Genomic DNA, 14497 nt, shown 5'->3' with positions numbered 1-14497 from the left:
CCAACTCATGTGCAACATTACCCATTATGTCACTGGATCTCTTCAAAATGAAGGACAAACACAATACCCTTTGTCTGAGCAATACAAAGTGGTATTCTGATTCCACCAAATACTACCACAGAGAATTATGATTTTTAAATGGCATTTTTAAGAACACACACATGTTCAGGCTCTCTGGATTCTTAGTCCTTTTATGTAGTTGTCACTCAAAAGCTGTTCAACCTCACAAGAACAAATCAAGGAGACTTTTAGCTCCTCGGTTTCGCAGATTCTAAAGCTTTGGCAATGATGCTAAGACTACAGCTCCTAATTCATGATATAATAGGATAACTTCTCAACTTTGTTTTATTTTTTTTCTAAACCAATACTAGGCTTTTAAGTCTCAGAACCTGATGACTCAGGAATTTTATTCTCTACCAAACAAAAGGAACATCTTTTCTGTGTCATGAAAGAATTCTTACAGGTCTGATGTTGGAAAGACTAGAAGAAAGGATGCGTACAGGACAGAGGGAATGGAACGAACGAGTATAAATATCCAGGAACACAAGTGTAAGAAACATACATAGAATCTGGTTGCAGTTTTATAGTGATATGCTTAAAAGTGCTAAGTAATTGAGCAGGTGGGAAAGCTGGAGCACAGCTGGGGAGGGTTACAAGAATGATCTTAACAACTGGAGCTGGGTGAGGCAGTGAAAGAAGAGAACATTCTTAAGAGAGAAATTTATAACAAAAATGCATTTACCTTCAGGTTAATCCATAGGCAATATTGTTGGAGTATGTGGCATTCCTGTCACCATTTTTTTCTTACCATTCCTTTACCATATCCTTTTAAGATCTGTCTCTTTTCTCTCCCAGGGAAGCAGTGCCCTCAGGTGAGACTAGAAGTACCCTCTTGTAGTTAGTGCCTGATCAGAACTTCAGACTCACCTCTTTTTCCCCTCCACATGTATCCTTCTGAGCTAAATGACAATAGGTAGTAATGGAATGGTCACTGCTTACGTGTCAGGTACTGATATAGTGTCATTTAATGGAAAGCAATGCCTTAATGCTGAACAAGTGACAGGAGTTTAGAAATTTCAGATCTAGTAGCCAGACTGGATATTTTGGGTAAGCAGGATTTTTTGACATCACTCAGATCATACCAGCTGCTTTCTCCAACTATGAGTAAAGTCATTTCTACTCTAACCCCACCCATCCTGTTACTGAAATGCAAACCACAAAATTGCTCCATACCGTATCCATTTTTCCTATTAAAATACCAGTAGGAAACCTCAGTGTGGTGATGACTAAACCATGCCTCTGGCAAGCTAATTTATTGACCTCATTTAATTAGTAGTAATATAATTATTAAATTCTATCCAGCAAAGCAATTTAGAAAATGACAAGATTCACAAAAATGTATTCTAAAGAAATTATTGGATTTAAGTTGATTGTTCATTTCTTAGACTTTTCTGTTTCATAATGACCAAGAAAAAAAGATGCTATTTTAACCCCTTTCCCAACCTTTACTAAATACATCCATTTGCAAATTATGAAAGTGTTTAGCTTAGATTTTCACACAAACACTGAGCTGGGGAAAAACACTCATTGACTCTTGAATTGAAAGGGATCATCTAGATCTGTGTTGGTGAAGACATGACATGTGTGGCCCAGGGACATGGAAGGGGCTGCTCCAGTCCCCCTCTCCACTACACCTGAGGACATTTTTTACATGCCCCAGGTTTCTGCCCAGCAGACCAATGAAAGGACTTCCCTCACTCTTGCAGGTCATGGTGGGGACTCACAGGCAGCTTAAAGGTATTTTGGGCATGTGATCTCTAAAAAGTTTGCCAATGCTGATCTAGATCAATTCCCTCATTTCATTGAGTAAATTTGAGGCTGAGAGGAAGTAACTTATCCAAGGGCTCAGAGCGATAAAAAAAAAAAAAAAAAAAAAAAAAAAAAAGTAGGTTCAAACCCAGATCCTCTTATGTACATCAAATTGCCTCATATTCATAAGTGAAAAAAGAAAGGGCTGAAAACAAATTTCCTTTAACTCTAGATTCCAAAGAAAAATAAAATTCAAATGAATGGTGGGAGAGGGTGGCAAGATGGAAGGTTACTAGCAATAAGAAGACTAGGCTAGAGGAGGCTTCACGAAGAATTGACGTTTTGAACATGGAAGGTTAGGTAGGAATCTGAGAGCATATCTGGGAAGGGCAATCTAAGAGTAGGAATCACACAGGCAAAGGAATGGAGTCAATTGTAGTGGTTTTCCCCTCCAAGGGCTCATCTAGTTTCCTAACTACTGTGGACATGCCGTTATTATTCAAGTCTATGCCTCATATTGTAGTGGTTTTCCCCTACTTTGTTTGGGGCTCTATTGCAATACTGTATTGGTTGGAACACAGAGTACATTGTAAGCAGTAATTGAAGAGATTAGATAATTAGGTGCTTAACATCTCTATCAAGAGGAAATTGATTGAGGCTGTCTTGTCATGGAATTAAGTTAGACCTAAGAAGGAACTTTCAGACAATGAGCTTTATTAAAACCTAGGATCAAGAGGCAAGGTGAATCAGACCCAGAGATGGAAGGTCCTGGATTCAAATTTGACCTAAGACACTTCCTAGCGGTATGACCCTGCATAAGGCATTTAACCCCAATTGCCTTACCCTTGTTGCTCTTCTGCCTTCAAACTAATTATAATACTTAGTATCAGTTCTAAAGCAGAAAGTAAGGCTTAAAAAAAACCTCAACCCTGAATCAATTCTTGATGATTCTTAAGGAATATCCCTAGGAAGCCTTCTTCATTTCCATCTTGGTCTAAATGCTTGTCTGTTTGGAAGACCAAGTGACTTCAAACTGGCTGTGATGGTAATTTTTTTTTTTTCACTCAGTAAACCTATAGTTCACATTTTCAGCTTTCCTTTGAATTTCTGAAAGCAGCTTCTAATATATATAACTATACTTAACTGTGCATAGTTAAGATTATCTCAGTTTCCCAATATTTTCCCAGTTTGTTTTCTTAACACATGAGTATTAACAATCACAGTTGACTCATCTAGTTTCTTAACTACTATGGACATGCCATACTTGTACAAGTCTATGCCTCATATCGTAGTGGTTTTCCCCTCCAAGGATATTACTTTGTCCTGGGCTCTATTGCAATACTATATTCACTTTCATTCTATTTGCTTTCAATCTCTTATCTAATTTAATTCTTGCACTGTTGTCTGAGGAGCTGACCAAACCCCACTAAACTCAGTTTCTCCTAGACATAATGATCATGTTCTTTTGTCATTTACAAAAGATATTAACACTGACCTCTCCTATAATAGCCACCAATGACCTATTAAGTAACCTCTGCTTAAAATTTACTTCCATTTGTGCACAAAATAGCAGTTTTTCCTATTTTTCCTCCTCATATGTACTATGGGAAAGAATTAGAAAGTCTGTTAAAGGCAAAATAGATATTATTCCCTTTTTGTCTAGTTAGCCAACCACTTTGTCATAAAATAATTCTGGGAACAGAGTAGGAAGGGACCTAAGGTCTTGTCCTTCCACAGTCTAATAAATGTTGATACAACTTTGACTTGAAGACCTCCTGAGTTGGGGAATTAACCACCATCTGGGACAGTCTGTTAGGCAGCTGATTTTTTTGTATTTGTCTTACTTGGCCATTGTCTTTCCCAAAATGTAGTACCCAGAACTGAACACATTGTTACTATTTACAGGTTTGATATTACTTTTCAACAGTCTTGCCTTTGCTTTATCACCATGGTTGGCTATTTACATTCTTGTATTGGGGTCGACAACCTTTTTGGCCGTGAGAGCCATAAACGCCACATTTTTAAAAATGTAATTTCGTGAGAGCCGTACAGTGCTCACAGTGCGCGCTCCTGTAACAGCGTCTGAAAAAAAATTGACTTTATGGCTCCTGCAGAAAGAGCCATATGTTGCCGACCCCTGATCTAGTACCTCATTTAACGATGATAGGAATTATTGTTAGGTGATGCTGATGAAATAGTGTTAAATCTAGATGTAATGAATGTGGCCAAATTTCATGAAGTGTCTACACAAGAAAGGCAATTTAAAGTGATTTGGTTCAAAGGTTTTTGCTTTCCACTTACCAACTTCCATTTGGAAGCTGCTGAGGAAGCTAAAAAGGAAAAAAATATGGAATCAGAAAGTTTTTGTGAGCCCCAAATTCCCATCAAAAGGAGAAAAATCAATTGTTTCAAGTCTTTTGGCCATTAAAATGTCAGTGCCAAATTGTATCAAGCAGACTTGTGACTTCTGGGAAATTTGAGTTTACTTTTTTAAAAATACATGCAAATAGAAAGCTTCTTTTTTCTGATGAATTTTTTTTTCTCAGACTAATCTGTGATAAAGGCCTAGAAAGCAATGATTCACACGTTTATGGATAAACCTAGCTTTAAATGTAGTTTTTGTTTTAAGATGCAGATGGAAAATGTTCCTTCAGACAGTTAAGATGTAACAAATGTTTCAGATTAAACTGTATATTATTTACACACCAGGACATTATTTTTCTCAGGATTGTCTAAGAGAAAAAAAGTTGAATTTATATGTCTTTAATTTCCAGGGTTGCTGGCCAACTTCTCTAGGGAAGATAAATCAATACATTAAGCCCAGGATATATTGAAGGATAAGAGAATGGAAAGCCTTGAAGAGTTCTGGTCTTAATAGATGGTGGCAAAAAGCCCAAGAGCAGTTTTAAGGCCCATAAGACAGTGTCTGGAGTACAAGATTATAGGCCTTGACAGTCTTAATTGGCTAAAGTAATCAGAAACATTACATCTGTTTTGTTACACAGTTTCATCAGCATCACTTTGGGAAGGATTAAAATTAAGTCCTGGGTCATAGTTGGTCTACCAGAAACTGAATGCATAAATTTACACCTTGTCTTTATTAAGTGCTCACCATATGTTAAGCACTGTGCCAGGCACGGGGGATACAAGGGTGTAGAAAATAACCAATAGCCAAAATAATCACTACAATGAACTGAAATGAGGGTAGATCACAGAGAAGGCAGAAAAGAGATGAGAGATGGCTAAGCAATGTGAAGTAAAGGAGAGGTGGCAAGTATTAATATCCTCATTTTATTTTACCAAGGAGGAAAAAGACTCAGAAGAGCTAAGTAACTGATTGGCAAACAACTAACACGAATCTGATTTTCTAGCCTCAGACACAATGCCATGCCATGGTGCCTCTCATCTTCCCTACCAAAGGGGCTGAGCCATTTTTTATAATGATGTGGCTTCACCTAGAAGGTAACCCTACAACATGAACTCCAAAGGGAAATAAATTTTAAGGCTAATATAATCTTTCAAAATTAAATAACAGGGGAGCTAGGTGGCTCAGTGGATTTCATGCTAGGCCTAGAAATGAGAAGTCCTGGGTTCAAATCTGACCTCAGACACTTCCTAGCTGTGACCCTGGGCAGATCACTTGACCTCCATTGCCTAGCTCTTACAACAACTCTTCTGCCTTGGAAATAAGAGTATTGATTCCAGGACAGAAGATAAGGATTGGAAAAAAAATTAACAACAGGGGCAGCTAGGAAGCACAGTAGATACATCAGGCCTGAAGTCAGGAGGACCTAGGTTCAAATCAAATGCCACAGGCAGTTCCTAGTTATGTGACCTGGACAAGTCATTTAATCCCAACTGCTGCCCTTCTTAGAACTGATGCTTACTGAAGGGTCTAGAAAAAATTAAATAAGTGTGCAGACTGTAAAGATACTACCATACTCCAAAGCCTGATCATCTGCGTCAAACATAAAGCCCTCTAGAAGAACATAAGGAACAGCTAACTGGCACAGTGGATAGTGTTGGACACAGAGTCTGGGAGATTCATCTTCCTGAGTTCAAATCCAGCCTCCAAAACTTATTAGCTGTGTGACTCTGAGCAAATCACTTAACCCTGTTTGCCTCAGTTTCATCTGCAAAATGAACTGGAGAAGGAAATAGCCAACCACACCAGTATCTTTGCCAAGAAAACCAACAAATGCACAAGGTATGATTACTAGTTAATTGAAATAGGCTTTCTTCAATGACTTCCTTCTTCAAGGTAACATTCAAATCCCTTTGCTTTTTCTTCACCTTCTCTTTCCACTGTATAACCCCCTTCTCATATTCAGTCAGACTTCTATGATCTCAAACCTTGATACATGTCCCACACTTAGATTTCTACCTATACTTTCAATCACATATGTGTAAGTGGTAGAAATTCTTATCAATTTGATTCCTCCTCCCTAATTGAAATACTACCTGTCTCACACATTCATAAATTACTATAGTTATTTGTGTATGCTGGATGCACCTAATAAAATGTAAGCTACTGGAGGGCAGATACTGCTTCAGCTTTCTCCTTATATGCCTAGTACCTAGCAGTGTACCATCTATATCATAGGTGCTTAATAATTATTGAATTAAATGGAAATTGGTGAAAAGGTTAAATTATTCACTTCATTTGAAATTCAAATTTGCACTTGTTCTAAACAGTTTATTTTAATTCTGTTCCAAATTAACCCAAAATTAAATTATACAACCCTTGTTCCATTTAGAATTAAATAGGATCTTGAAAGCAATAAGCCATTATTATAAACTTTATTGGAAAATAAGTTTTACAGTAAGGAGATGTGAAATGAATGCTTCAATTACTATACTATTTTCAGAAATTTTCCTGCCTCAGCATGAGAAATCACGATTTATGAACAATTTCATTGTAAGTAAAGGATAAATACCGATATGGGCTCTAATTTTTAAAGAATACATATTTTTAATAGGAGTAAATAAGAGGCAATGATTTGAACTTTTTTCATTTGGAAAAGAAAAAATAGAAACATTACTTTAAGAACTATCTATTTGAAAGGAGACTGATGGCATTTATAATAAAATGAGTATTCCATTCATAATAATTTCTTAAAGGTGTAAAATTGGAGATTTGTTCTTCACAATTATTTTCATCATAAAACATGCGTCTTTATTATGTACATGCTTACATATAAGTTTTTCTTTGCTAAAATACATGCAAATAACAACACTATAAACAGGTAAAATAAAAAAAAATCTATGAACTTTAAGAATGCCCCTTCAAATAAGGCACTCACATTTGGAAATAGAATATAGCAACCAAATTAAATAAGATTTTTAAAAGATGCCTTTTATTAAGCACAAACAGCTTTTAATACATTATCAATACAAATAGGAAAAATGTCTTCTTAGGACTGATATATCAAAGATCTTATAGGTTCGCTGTATATTGGCACAATAAAAATAATCAATTTTGAAGAATTATAAAGTGAAATTATGAGGACACCACTGCCTACAAATAACGATTTACCTACAGTCTAAATTTACTACATCACCTGGGGAAAGAGAACGACAATATTTTATGTGGAACTTTTAAACTTTTATTAGCACCATTCAAAGCTTACATCAGCTGCTCCTCTAGCAACTGATAGGTCAGGTAAAGCTTTAGAGCAAGTTTTCAGTGCAACGTTTATAGTTCCATCTCATAAGATACTTGGAAGTCAATGGTTTCATAGCATGTTAAATAATTATGCCTTGGTAGATGTAAAGTGTTAACAGGTAGAGAGCAATGTCTACTGGGAAAAATGAGGCTTATATCGACTGTGAAATGCATTTAATGAACTATGTCAAATGCTGAAGTATGCAGACAACATGCTGGATTACAAAACTGAAGCCTTGTTATCAGGTGACATCTATTAGCTTTCTGTGATGGTAGCTTCTGGGTGTCTCAGTTGCTGTCTTTTCAGATTAACAAGTTTCATTCTTTCTCTGATGTGTTCTGCTGTCGAAGCCATGTCACTCGGACTTCCAAAATACTGTTCTGTTCTAAAAAACAAAACAGTGTAAACAATTTCACTCAGATTAATATGCATGTAAATTTAACAATAAAAACATTTATATATGTGACAGTTCAGTAAACAAACAAAATCTCTTAGGAGAAGATAATGGAGCTAGATTTGGAATAGGATTTCTATCTAAAAATAGGCTACTTTTTCCATCAGGGTATTAAGCGTACACTCAAATACTAGAGCTCATTTAAATGTAAATAACATACTCCTATGTATCATTATGTCATAACATATGTCCTAACAAATAAAAGACACCTCCTCTCCAATAGAATAGGAACTCTTTGAGAGTAAGGATAGTGCTGCTTTTTATATTCCACAGCCTTTAGCACAGAGATTTGCATATAGTAAGTGTTTAATAAATTATTTACTCATTCATTTATTCAATGTGAGGATTCTGCCCAGGACATAGGAAGAGGAATTCAAATTTATCTCACATGGAGGAACACTGTCTTTCTGAGATTATTCACTCTCTCCTGTCCATGAGCTGACCCAATAAAAACCTGTAAAATCTTTTCAATTAGATATTGCAAGATGGAAAGAATATTGCTTAAAAAGGTTTCCAATTTCAGGTCTGCTTTTACCTCACTAGATAACCACAGGCAAACCACTATGCCTTAAGGCCTCAGATTCTTTACCTCTAGAACAAGGGAGTTAGATAAGATGATCTCAAAGGTTTCTTTTGCTCTAATACCATCTTCACCCCTATCAACAAACATTCACAGAGCATCTCACAGAAGGACATAGTATTACTGTGTAACTATGAAATACATATATTTCTGTGAATACAGTAACTTGAGAGGGAAAAGATATCCTAAAATTGGTAAATAAATATAGCAATCCAAGATCTTCTTTTTAAAATACTTTCTTTAGGGAATTTATCATCTAGTGGAGGACAGGAGACAGACATTCAACTATTCTATAGTCTAGACAGTATTATTTGTGGGGAAAATGGAGGTAGGTATGTTTTCATTTATCACTTAAATAATGAGAAGAAATGTGACATATACAGGGGAGGGCCCAAGTTGTTTTTAAGTTCTTTTCTTTAAGGAATGGCTCTGTAGGATGGGGAGTGTTATAGAGCATGATGCTGGAGTCCAAGTGTGGATATCTCTATTGCCTTTGATACTAAAAAATTTATTAAAAATAATCTTCCATTGTCATACTTAAATGTTCTTTGGATGACTTTGCTAACTGAAATTCTTGCCAAGCTTTCTTTAAACTAATTTTCATCCTTCATTGCTTTTTCTGTCTTATGAACTAATGCCGTAATTATCCATTATCTGACTTTGTAAGATTTTCCAAACAAGTTTACATTCTAAACCATTGTTACCTTTAGTAACTATCTCTCTATAATTGGCAAGCAAGTACCAGTGGACTAAGGCACTTTCCAATCTCTTTTTGCTTACTTATTATGGTAACCAATTGACAATGATTAAACTTCTATATAACATAATATCTATAGTTGATTACTCATTTTGCATTATTAGTTACATCTTCAGGTAATTCAGGTTTAAACTGTTTGCATTATATGCTGTAACTTCGTATGATCATTCTTCTACAACTTTTTACCAATTTGTTCTTTCTCTTGACAAGTCAATAGTCTGACTGAACACAAACAACAGATTCAAGGTTGTCTTCTCTACCTATCATACCATCTCCAAGCCATACAGCCTATACTTGGGTCTTCCTCTTCCTTTTGGACCTGAGACTCTTGCTCCTGAAACCCTGGGTTATGATAAATAAGTCCTCAACTTTCTTGCCTGTTACTAGGAGACCAGGCCACTTCTAAGCCATCTTCTCATTCAATTTTATATATGTTATTTTTCCTTATTAAAATGTAAATTCTTTGAAGGCAGGGAAAATTCTGATTGCTTTATATTTATATCCCCAAAGCTTAGCACAGTGCATGGCACTTAGTAAGTGCTTAATAAATGCTTTTACATTCATTCATTCCTATGTCCAATGTCTACTGACTCTTTTCTGAAAAAAAAAATTCAAAATAATAAAGAAGTATTCATAACACAAGGCTTCCTGTGAAGTCTCTGAGGCCCTAGTCTCTCTCATTCTTTTTCTTGATCCATGCTTTTCAACATACTACTCTACCATCCTCACCTACTTCTACCTCTGAAATGAAGTCAACAAGTCTAAAAGAATATAATTACTTCATTTAGGGGGTCATATGGAGTTCATAGTATTACAGCAATAAAACAGCAAGGATCCTGAGAAACAATCTAATTCCAATATTCTCATTTTATAGATGAAGAAACTGAGGTTAAATGACTCGTCTCAGATTATATATTTCCAAGACCAAAGAATTCACTCCCAAGTGGTCAACCTTCTGTTAATGAGCCTCTGGGTATTTAAGAGTTCTTGGAAAGCAGACTCAGACTATACTCTACTACACTATATTATTCTACTTTATATTATATTATATTATATTATATTATATTATATTATATTATATTATATTATATTATATTATATTATATTATATTATATTATATTATATTGTGTTGTGTTGTGTTGTGTTGTGTTATGTTATGTTGTGTTATGTTATATCATATCATATCATATCATATTATATCAACTATATTATACTACTACAACTATTCTCAAAGCTTCTCCTACATGAGAGCTCTGGCTGGAGCTTGTGATCGACTGGCACAGCCTCTGGGAAACCAAGGTCACCTTCACATCATGACAAGGCAGTAGAGCAGTACTCTGAGTAAGACTCAATCTCCATTAACATAGAAAAAGCTCAGTTATTTTCCCTACCTTGTTGTTATAGTCACACAGTTTTTATCTCTCTGCCAGCTAAGTTTGCTTAGCTGTTTTTCAAGGGAGATTTCTATGGGAGATGACTGTGGTGTTTAAAAAACACAAAAGCATTAATAAATGTTGAGGCCAGGCCCACCTGTGATTGATTATCTGCCTAGCAGGACAATTAGCCATTGTTTTTACACAAGTAAAAGAGATATCTCTAAATAAAAGTAAAAATGATGATGTCATGGTATAATTTAGTGTGTATGTGTATATATATATGTATATATATATATATATATATTTTATATTTGTGAAATCAAATGAGATAGTATAAAGTACTTGGACAGTTGTGAGGGCACTATGTAAAAACTGGCTATTAAAAAAAATCCCTAGCTTTCTTCATGGCTATAATATATTCTTTCCCATAGTTAGTGCTTCTATGTCCTCAATTATCTTGTATTATACTTATTTTTAAGCCTAGGAGCAGAGTCATACAAGTAGAGCTAAAAAGACCTTAGAAATCATCTAGTCTAATTTCCTCCTTTTATAGATGAAGAAGCAGCATTCCAGAAGTGAAGGGACTAGATCAAGATCATCTTATATAACAAACAAAAGAGCTTTTTCATTTGAAACAAAGTCATCTGGTTACACACGGGAGCTCACCATTATCAAGGTTCTTATTTTCGGGTCCATAACCTTTTTAAAATATGTTGTTCAATTGTACACAGAGACTGATACACTGTGGTAGAATCAAACATAACAGAATTCTCTACTAGCAGCAATGCAAGGATCCAGAGCAAGGCTGAGGGACTTATGAGAAATAGAACTAGCCACATTCAGAGGAAGAATTGTGGGAGGAGAAACACTGAAGAAAAACAACTTGCTTGGTTTGATGGGGATATTATTGGGGAAGTAGACGCTAAACAATAACTCTAGTCCAACTATCAATAATATGGAATTAGGTCTTGATCAATGATACATGTAAAACCCAGTGGAATCATATGTCAGCTAAGGGGGGGTTAGGGAGGTTTGGGAGAGAGGGAAAGAATATGAAATATGTAATGAGAAAATATTCAAAATAAAAATAAAAAGCAAAACAAAACACAAAACAAAACAAAACTAAACAAATAAAAAAAAATAACTAAGTGAATGGACAGATAAATAAATAAATGGATAGATAAATAAATAAGTGGGTGAGGGGCTGGGTGAATAGCCAGGCAAATAAATAAATAAATGAATCAGTGGAGTGTGCTGTTCAGTCCTTTCCAGTGTGTCTGACTCTTTGTTACCCCATCTGAGTTTTTCTGGGGGCAAATATACTGAAGTGGTTTGACATTTCCTTCTCCAGCTCATTTTACAGATGAGAAAACTGGATTAAGTGACTTGTCCAAAGTTAAACACCTAATGTGTCTGAGGTCAGATTTCATTGAAATCAGGTCTTTCTGACTCCAGGCTCAACACTAGCCACTGCACCATCTAGCTGATTTCTTCTAAAAAATAGTTTTATAATTCTATTTCAATATAACGTTTCCTTTGTAATCCAAGGATCTTATTTTATTAATTTTAAAATATCATTCTGAGAAACAGCTAAAAAGTTTTGCCAGACTGACAATAGGGTAACAACAAAAAAAAGAATAAGATCTCTGCTTTTCCAAGGCTCTCCTTACTTCATTTTACCTATGTTTTTACAAGCTTGATCTTTCTTACAGTAATACTCCATCACATTCTAAATTACATGTTAAATCTGCTGGGTTGATTTATTTTTTAAGTCTTTACTCTTCTGGAACTATCTGTTGTATCTGTAACTGCTGACCACCTTCTTCCTCCTGGATTCTCTCATTTCTGGGTTTTCATGATATAACTTCCTCCTGGTTTTCAGAATAGTCTAACCATTCCTCATGCTCCTTTGTTTTGAAAACATTTCTATCCTTGAGCTTCTTTAGAGTAAGGGTTGTTTCATTCATTGTACTTTCATCCCAGGTACTCAGAACAGTTGTTCAAGACATTTTGTAGGCACTTAATATTAATTGATTGAATGAAGGTCTGTGTTCACCTTAGATATTATTGGTGATTATTTATAGACTTAAATAACAGTCCCTTGATGACAATATATATTTAAAAAGCACTAGTTTTCTGGAGAATGGGACTGGGTTACTAGTCTCCTACATCTTCATAATAATTTGAGGATTGCTCTTTTCTAGCTCCTATTTTTGTTTAAGGGTAAGAGCCAGAAATTGAAATAGAATTCTTGATGCTATAGAAATGTCTTGTTGCAAGCATAGCAAAATGGTATACCACCAAACCTTCCTAATAATGGTGAACATTTTATAGACTTTTTTTGGACCATAAAAGTAAAAGACTTCTAGGCTCTTTGATAAGATCATAAAGTTAGAGTTGGAAGGGGCCTTAAAAGTCAGCTAATCCAATGTCCTTGTTTTACAGGTGAGAAAACTGAGACCAAGAGAAACGATATGAGCTACCTAAGGCTATACCACGAGTAAGCAGTAAATACAGCTTTAATTTGGTTTCTCCAATTCTACATGCAGAGCCTTTTCTATTGCACTGTGATTCTAGACTGCTGGTGGTTTGGAGATAAATATGAGTTGAAAATTTATTCTCTTATCGTGTTACCTTAAATGTGATCCCGTTGAAGTTTATCTGGCACTTCATTTGTACAGCTCTAAAAATTTTTTCTTTAGCCTAGTCTTTTGGGCATTTCAATATTACTTGGAAAAGTCACTTGAAAATTTAGGGAATAAACTCCTTTCAGAGTTTATATAAAGATATTCATTCTAAAGAGAGATAGTGAACTAGGCCTAGCACTGACTGGGAGGAAATGGAATGGACTGCATCTGCAAAACTGTGAAATGTTTTTCATGATTCCTGGATTCTTCTTGAAATAAAACCATCTTTATAACAATTTTTGGGTGATGCTATATGGCTAGACACCATGGATTCTCAGTGTCAAGGAATTAAAAGTGTGGGTGAACAAAAGACAAAGAAGTTAAAAAAAAAAAGACAAAGAAGTGATGTGTGGTGAGTGCCCAAAGGAGATTAAGTATCACTATCAAAGAACTGCATGTAGAAATGAAATATTAAAAAATGGTATTAAAGACATATATGACAGGAAAGGGCGATAGAGCAGTCATGAAGTAGTATAAAAAACTCTTATCTGGAATTTCAGGGTCCTAATTTCATTACTTGTTATAGAAACAGTCTTGGGCAAATTATTTCTTTTCCCTGGGTCTTAGTTTCTTCATGTGTGAATAAAACGTTTGGACTAGATGACTTCTAAAGTCTCTTCTAGCTTTTGCTTTTAGACTTCCTTATTTTCTAGTTAGTGGTTATATACAACCTGCCAACATAGGTCAAAAACAGTTATCACAAATGGAATTGTTTGCATTTATAGTCTCAACTAATTTAAATTTAATTTAAACTTACATTTAAATAAAGTAATTCTAAGCATTTTAAAAGATAATAAAAATCATTTAAAGCAATAAAAAAAGCAAAAGGACAACTTTTTATTCATGGAGAAGCAAGAAAGGTAAGTTTGTTATTATAATTTTGATTTAACTCTACTTGAAGTAAAATCTAATTTATTTAATTAATTATTAGTTTATGGAGAATATCTAAATCTTTTTTCCCCTTTTTAAACCGAACTTGTCCATTTATTGTTCATCAGTTCTAATTTTAATGAACATCAAAAGATGATCCATTTAATAAAAGCATGCATCAGTGGGTCAGCTGGGTGGCTCAGTGAACTGAAAGCCAGGCCCAGAGATGGGAAGTCCTGGGTTCAAATCTGACCTCAGACACTTCCTAGCTATGTATGTGACCCTGGGCAAGTCATT

General features: G+C 35.1%; 1 protein-coding gene across 1 annotated transcript in view; it reads right to left on the bottom strand.

Moving 5' to 3' along the window:
- Positions 1-6592: 6592 nt before the first annotated feature.
- The window catches only part of SESTD1 (SEC14 and spectrin domain containing 1), an 87356-nt gene continuing 79451 nt past the window's right edge, over positions 6593-14497 (bottom strand). Inside the window, exon 17 of the mRNA XM_044669077.1 lies at positions 6593-7860. Within this exon, the coding sequence (XP_044525012.1) occupies positions 7731-7860 (130 nt within the window). The 3' untranslated portion in view covers positions 6593-7730. The remainder of the gene's footprint in view (positions 7861-14497) is intronic.

Source organism: Gracilinanus agilis, chromosome 3, assembly GCF_016433145.1.
Source record: "Gracilinanus agilis isolate LMUSP501 chromosome 3, AgileGrace, whole genome shotgun sequence".
In the NCBI taxonomy this organism is placed as follows: domain Eukaryota; kingdom Metazoa; phylum Chordata; class Mammalia; order Didelphimorphia; family Didelphidae; genus Gracilinanus; species Gracilinanus agilis.
Note: the sequence above shows the minus strand (reverse complement) of the source record. Positions and strands in the feature narration are given on the sequence as shown.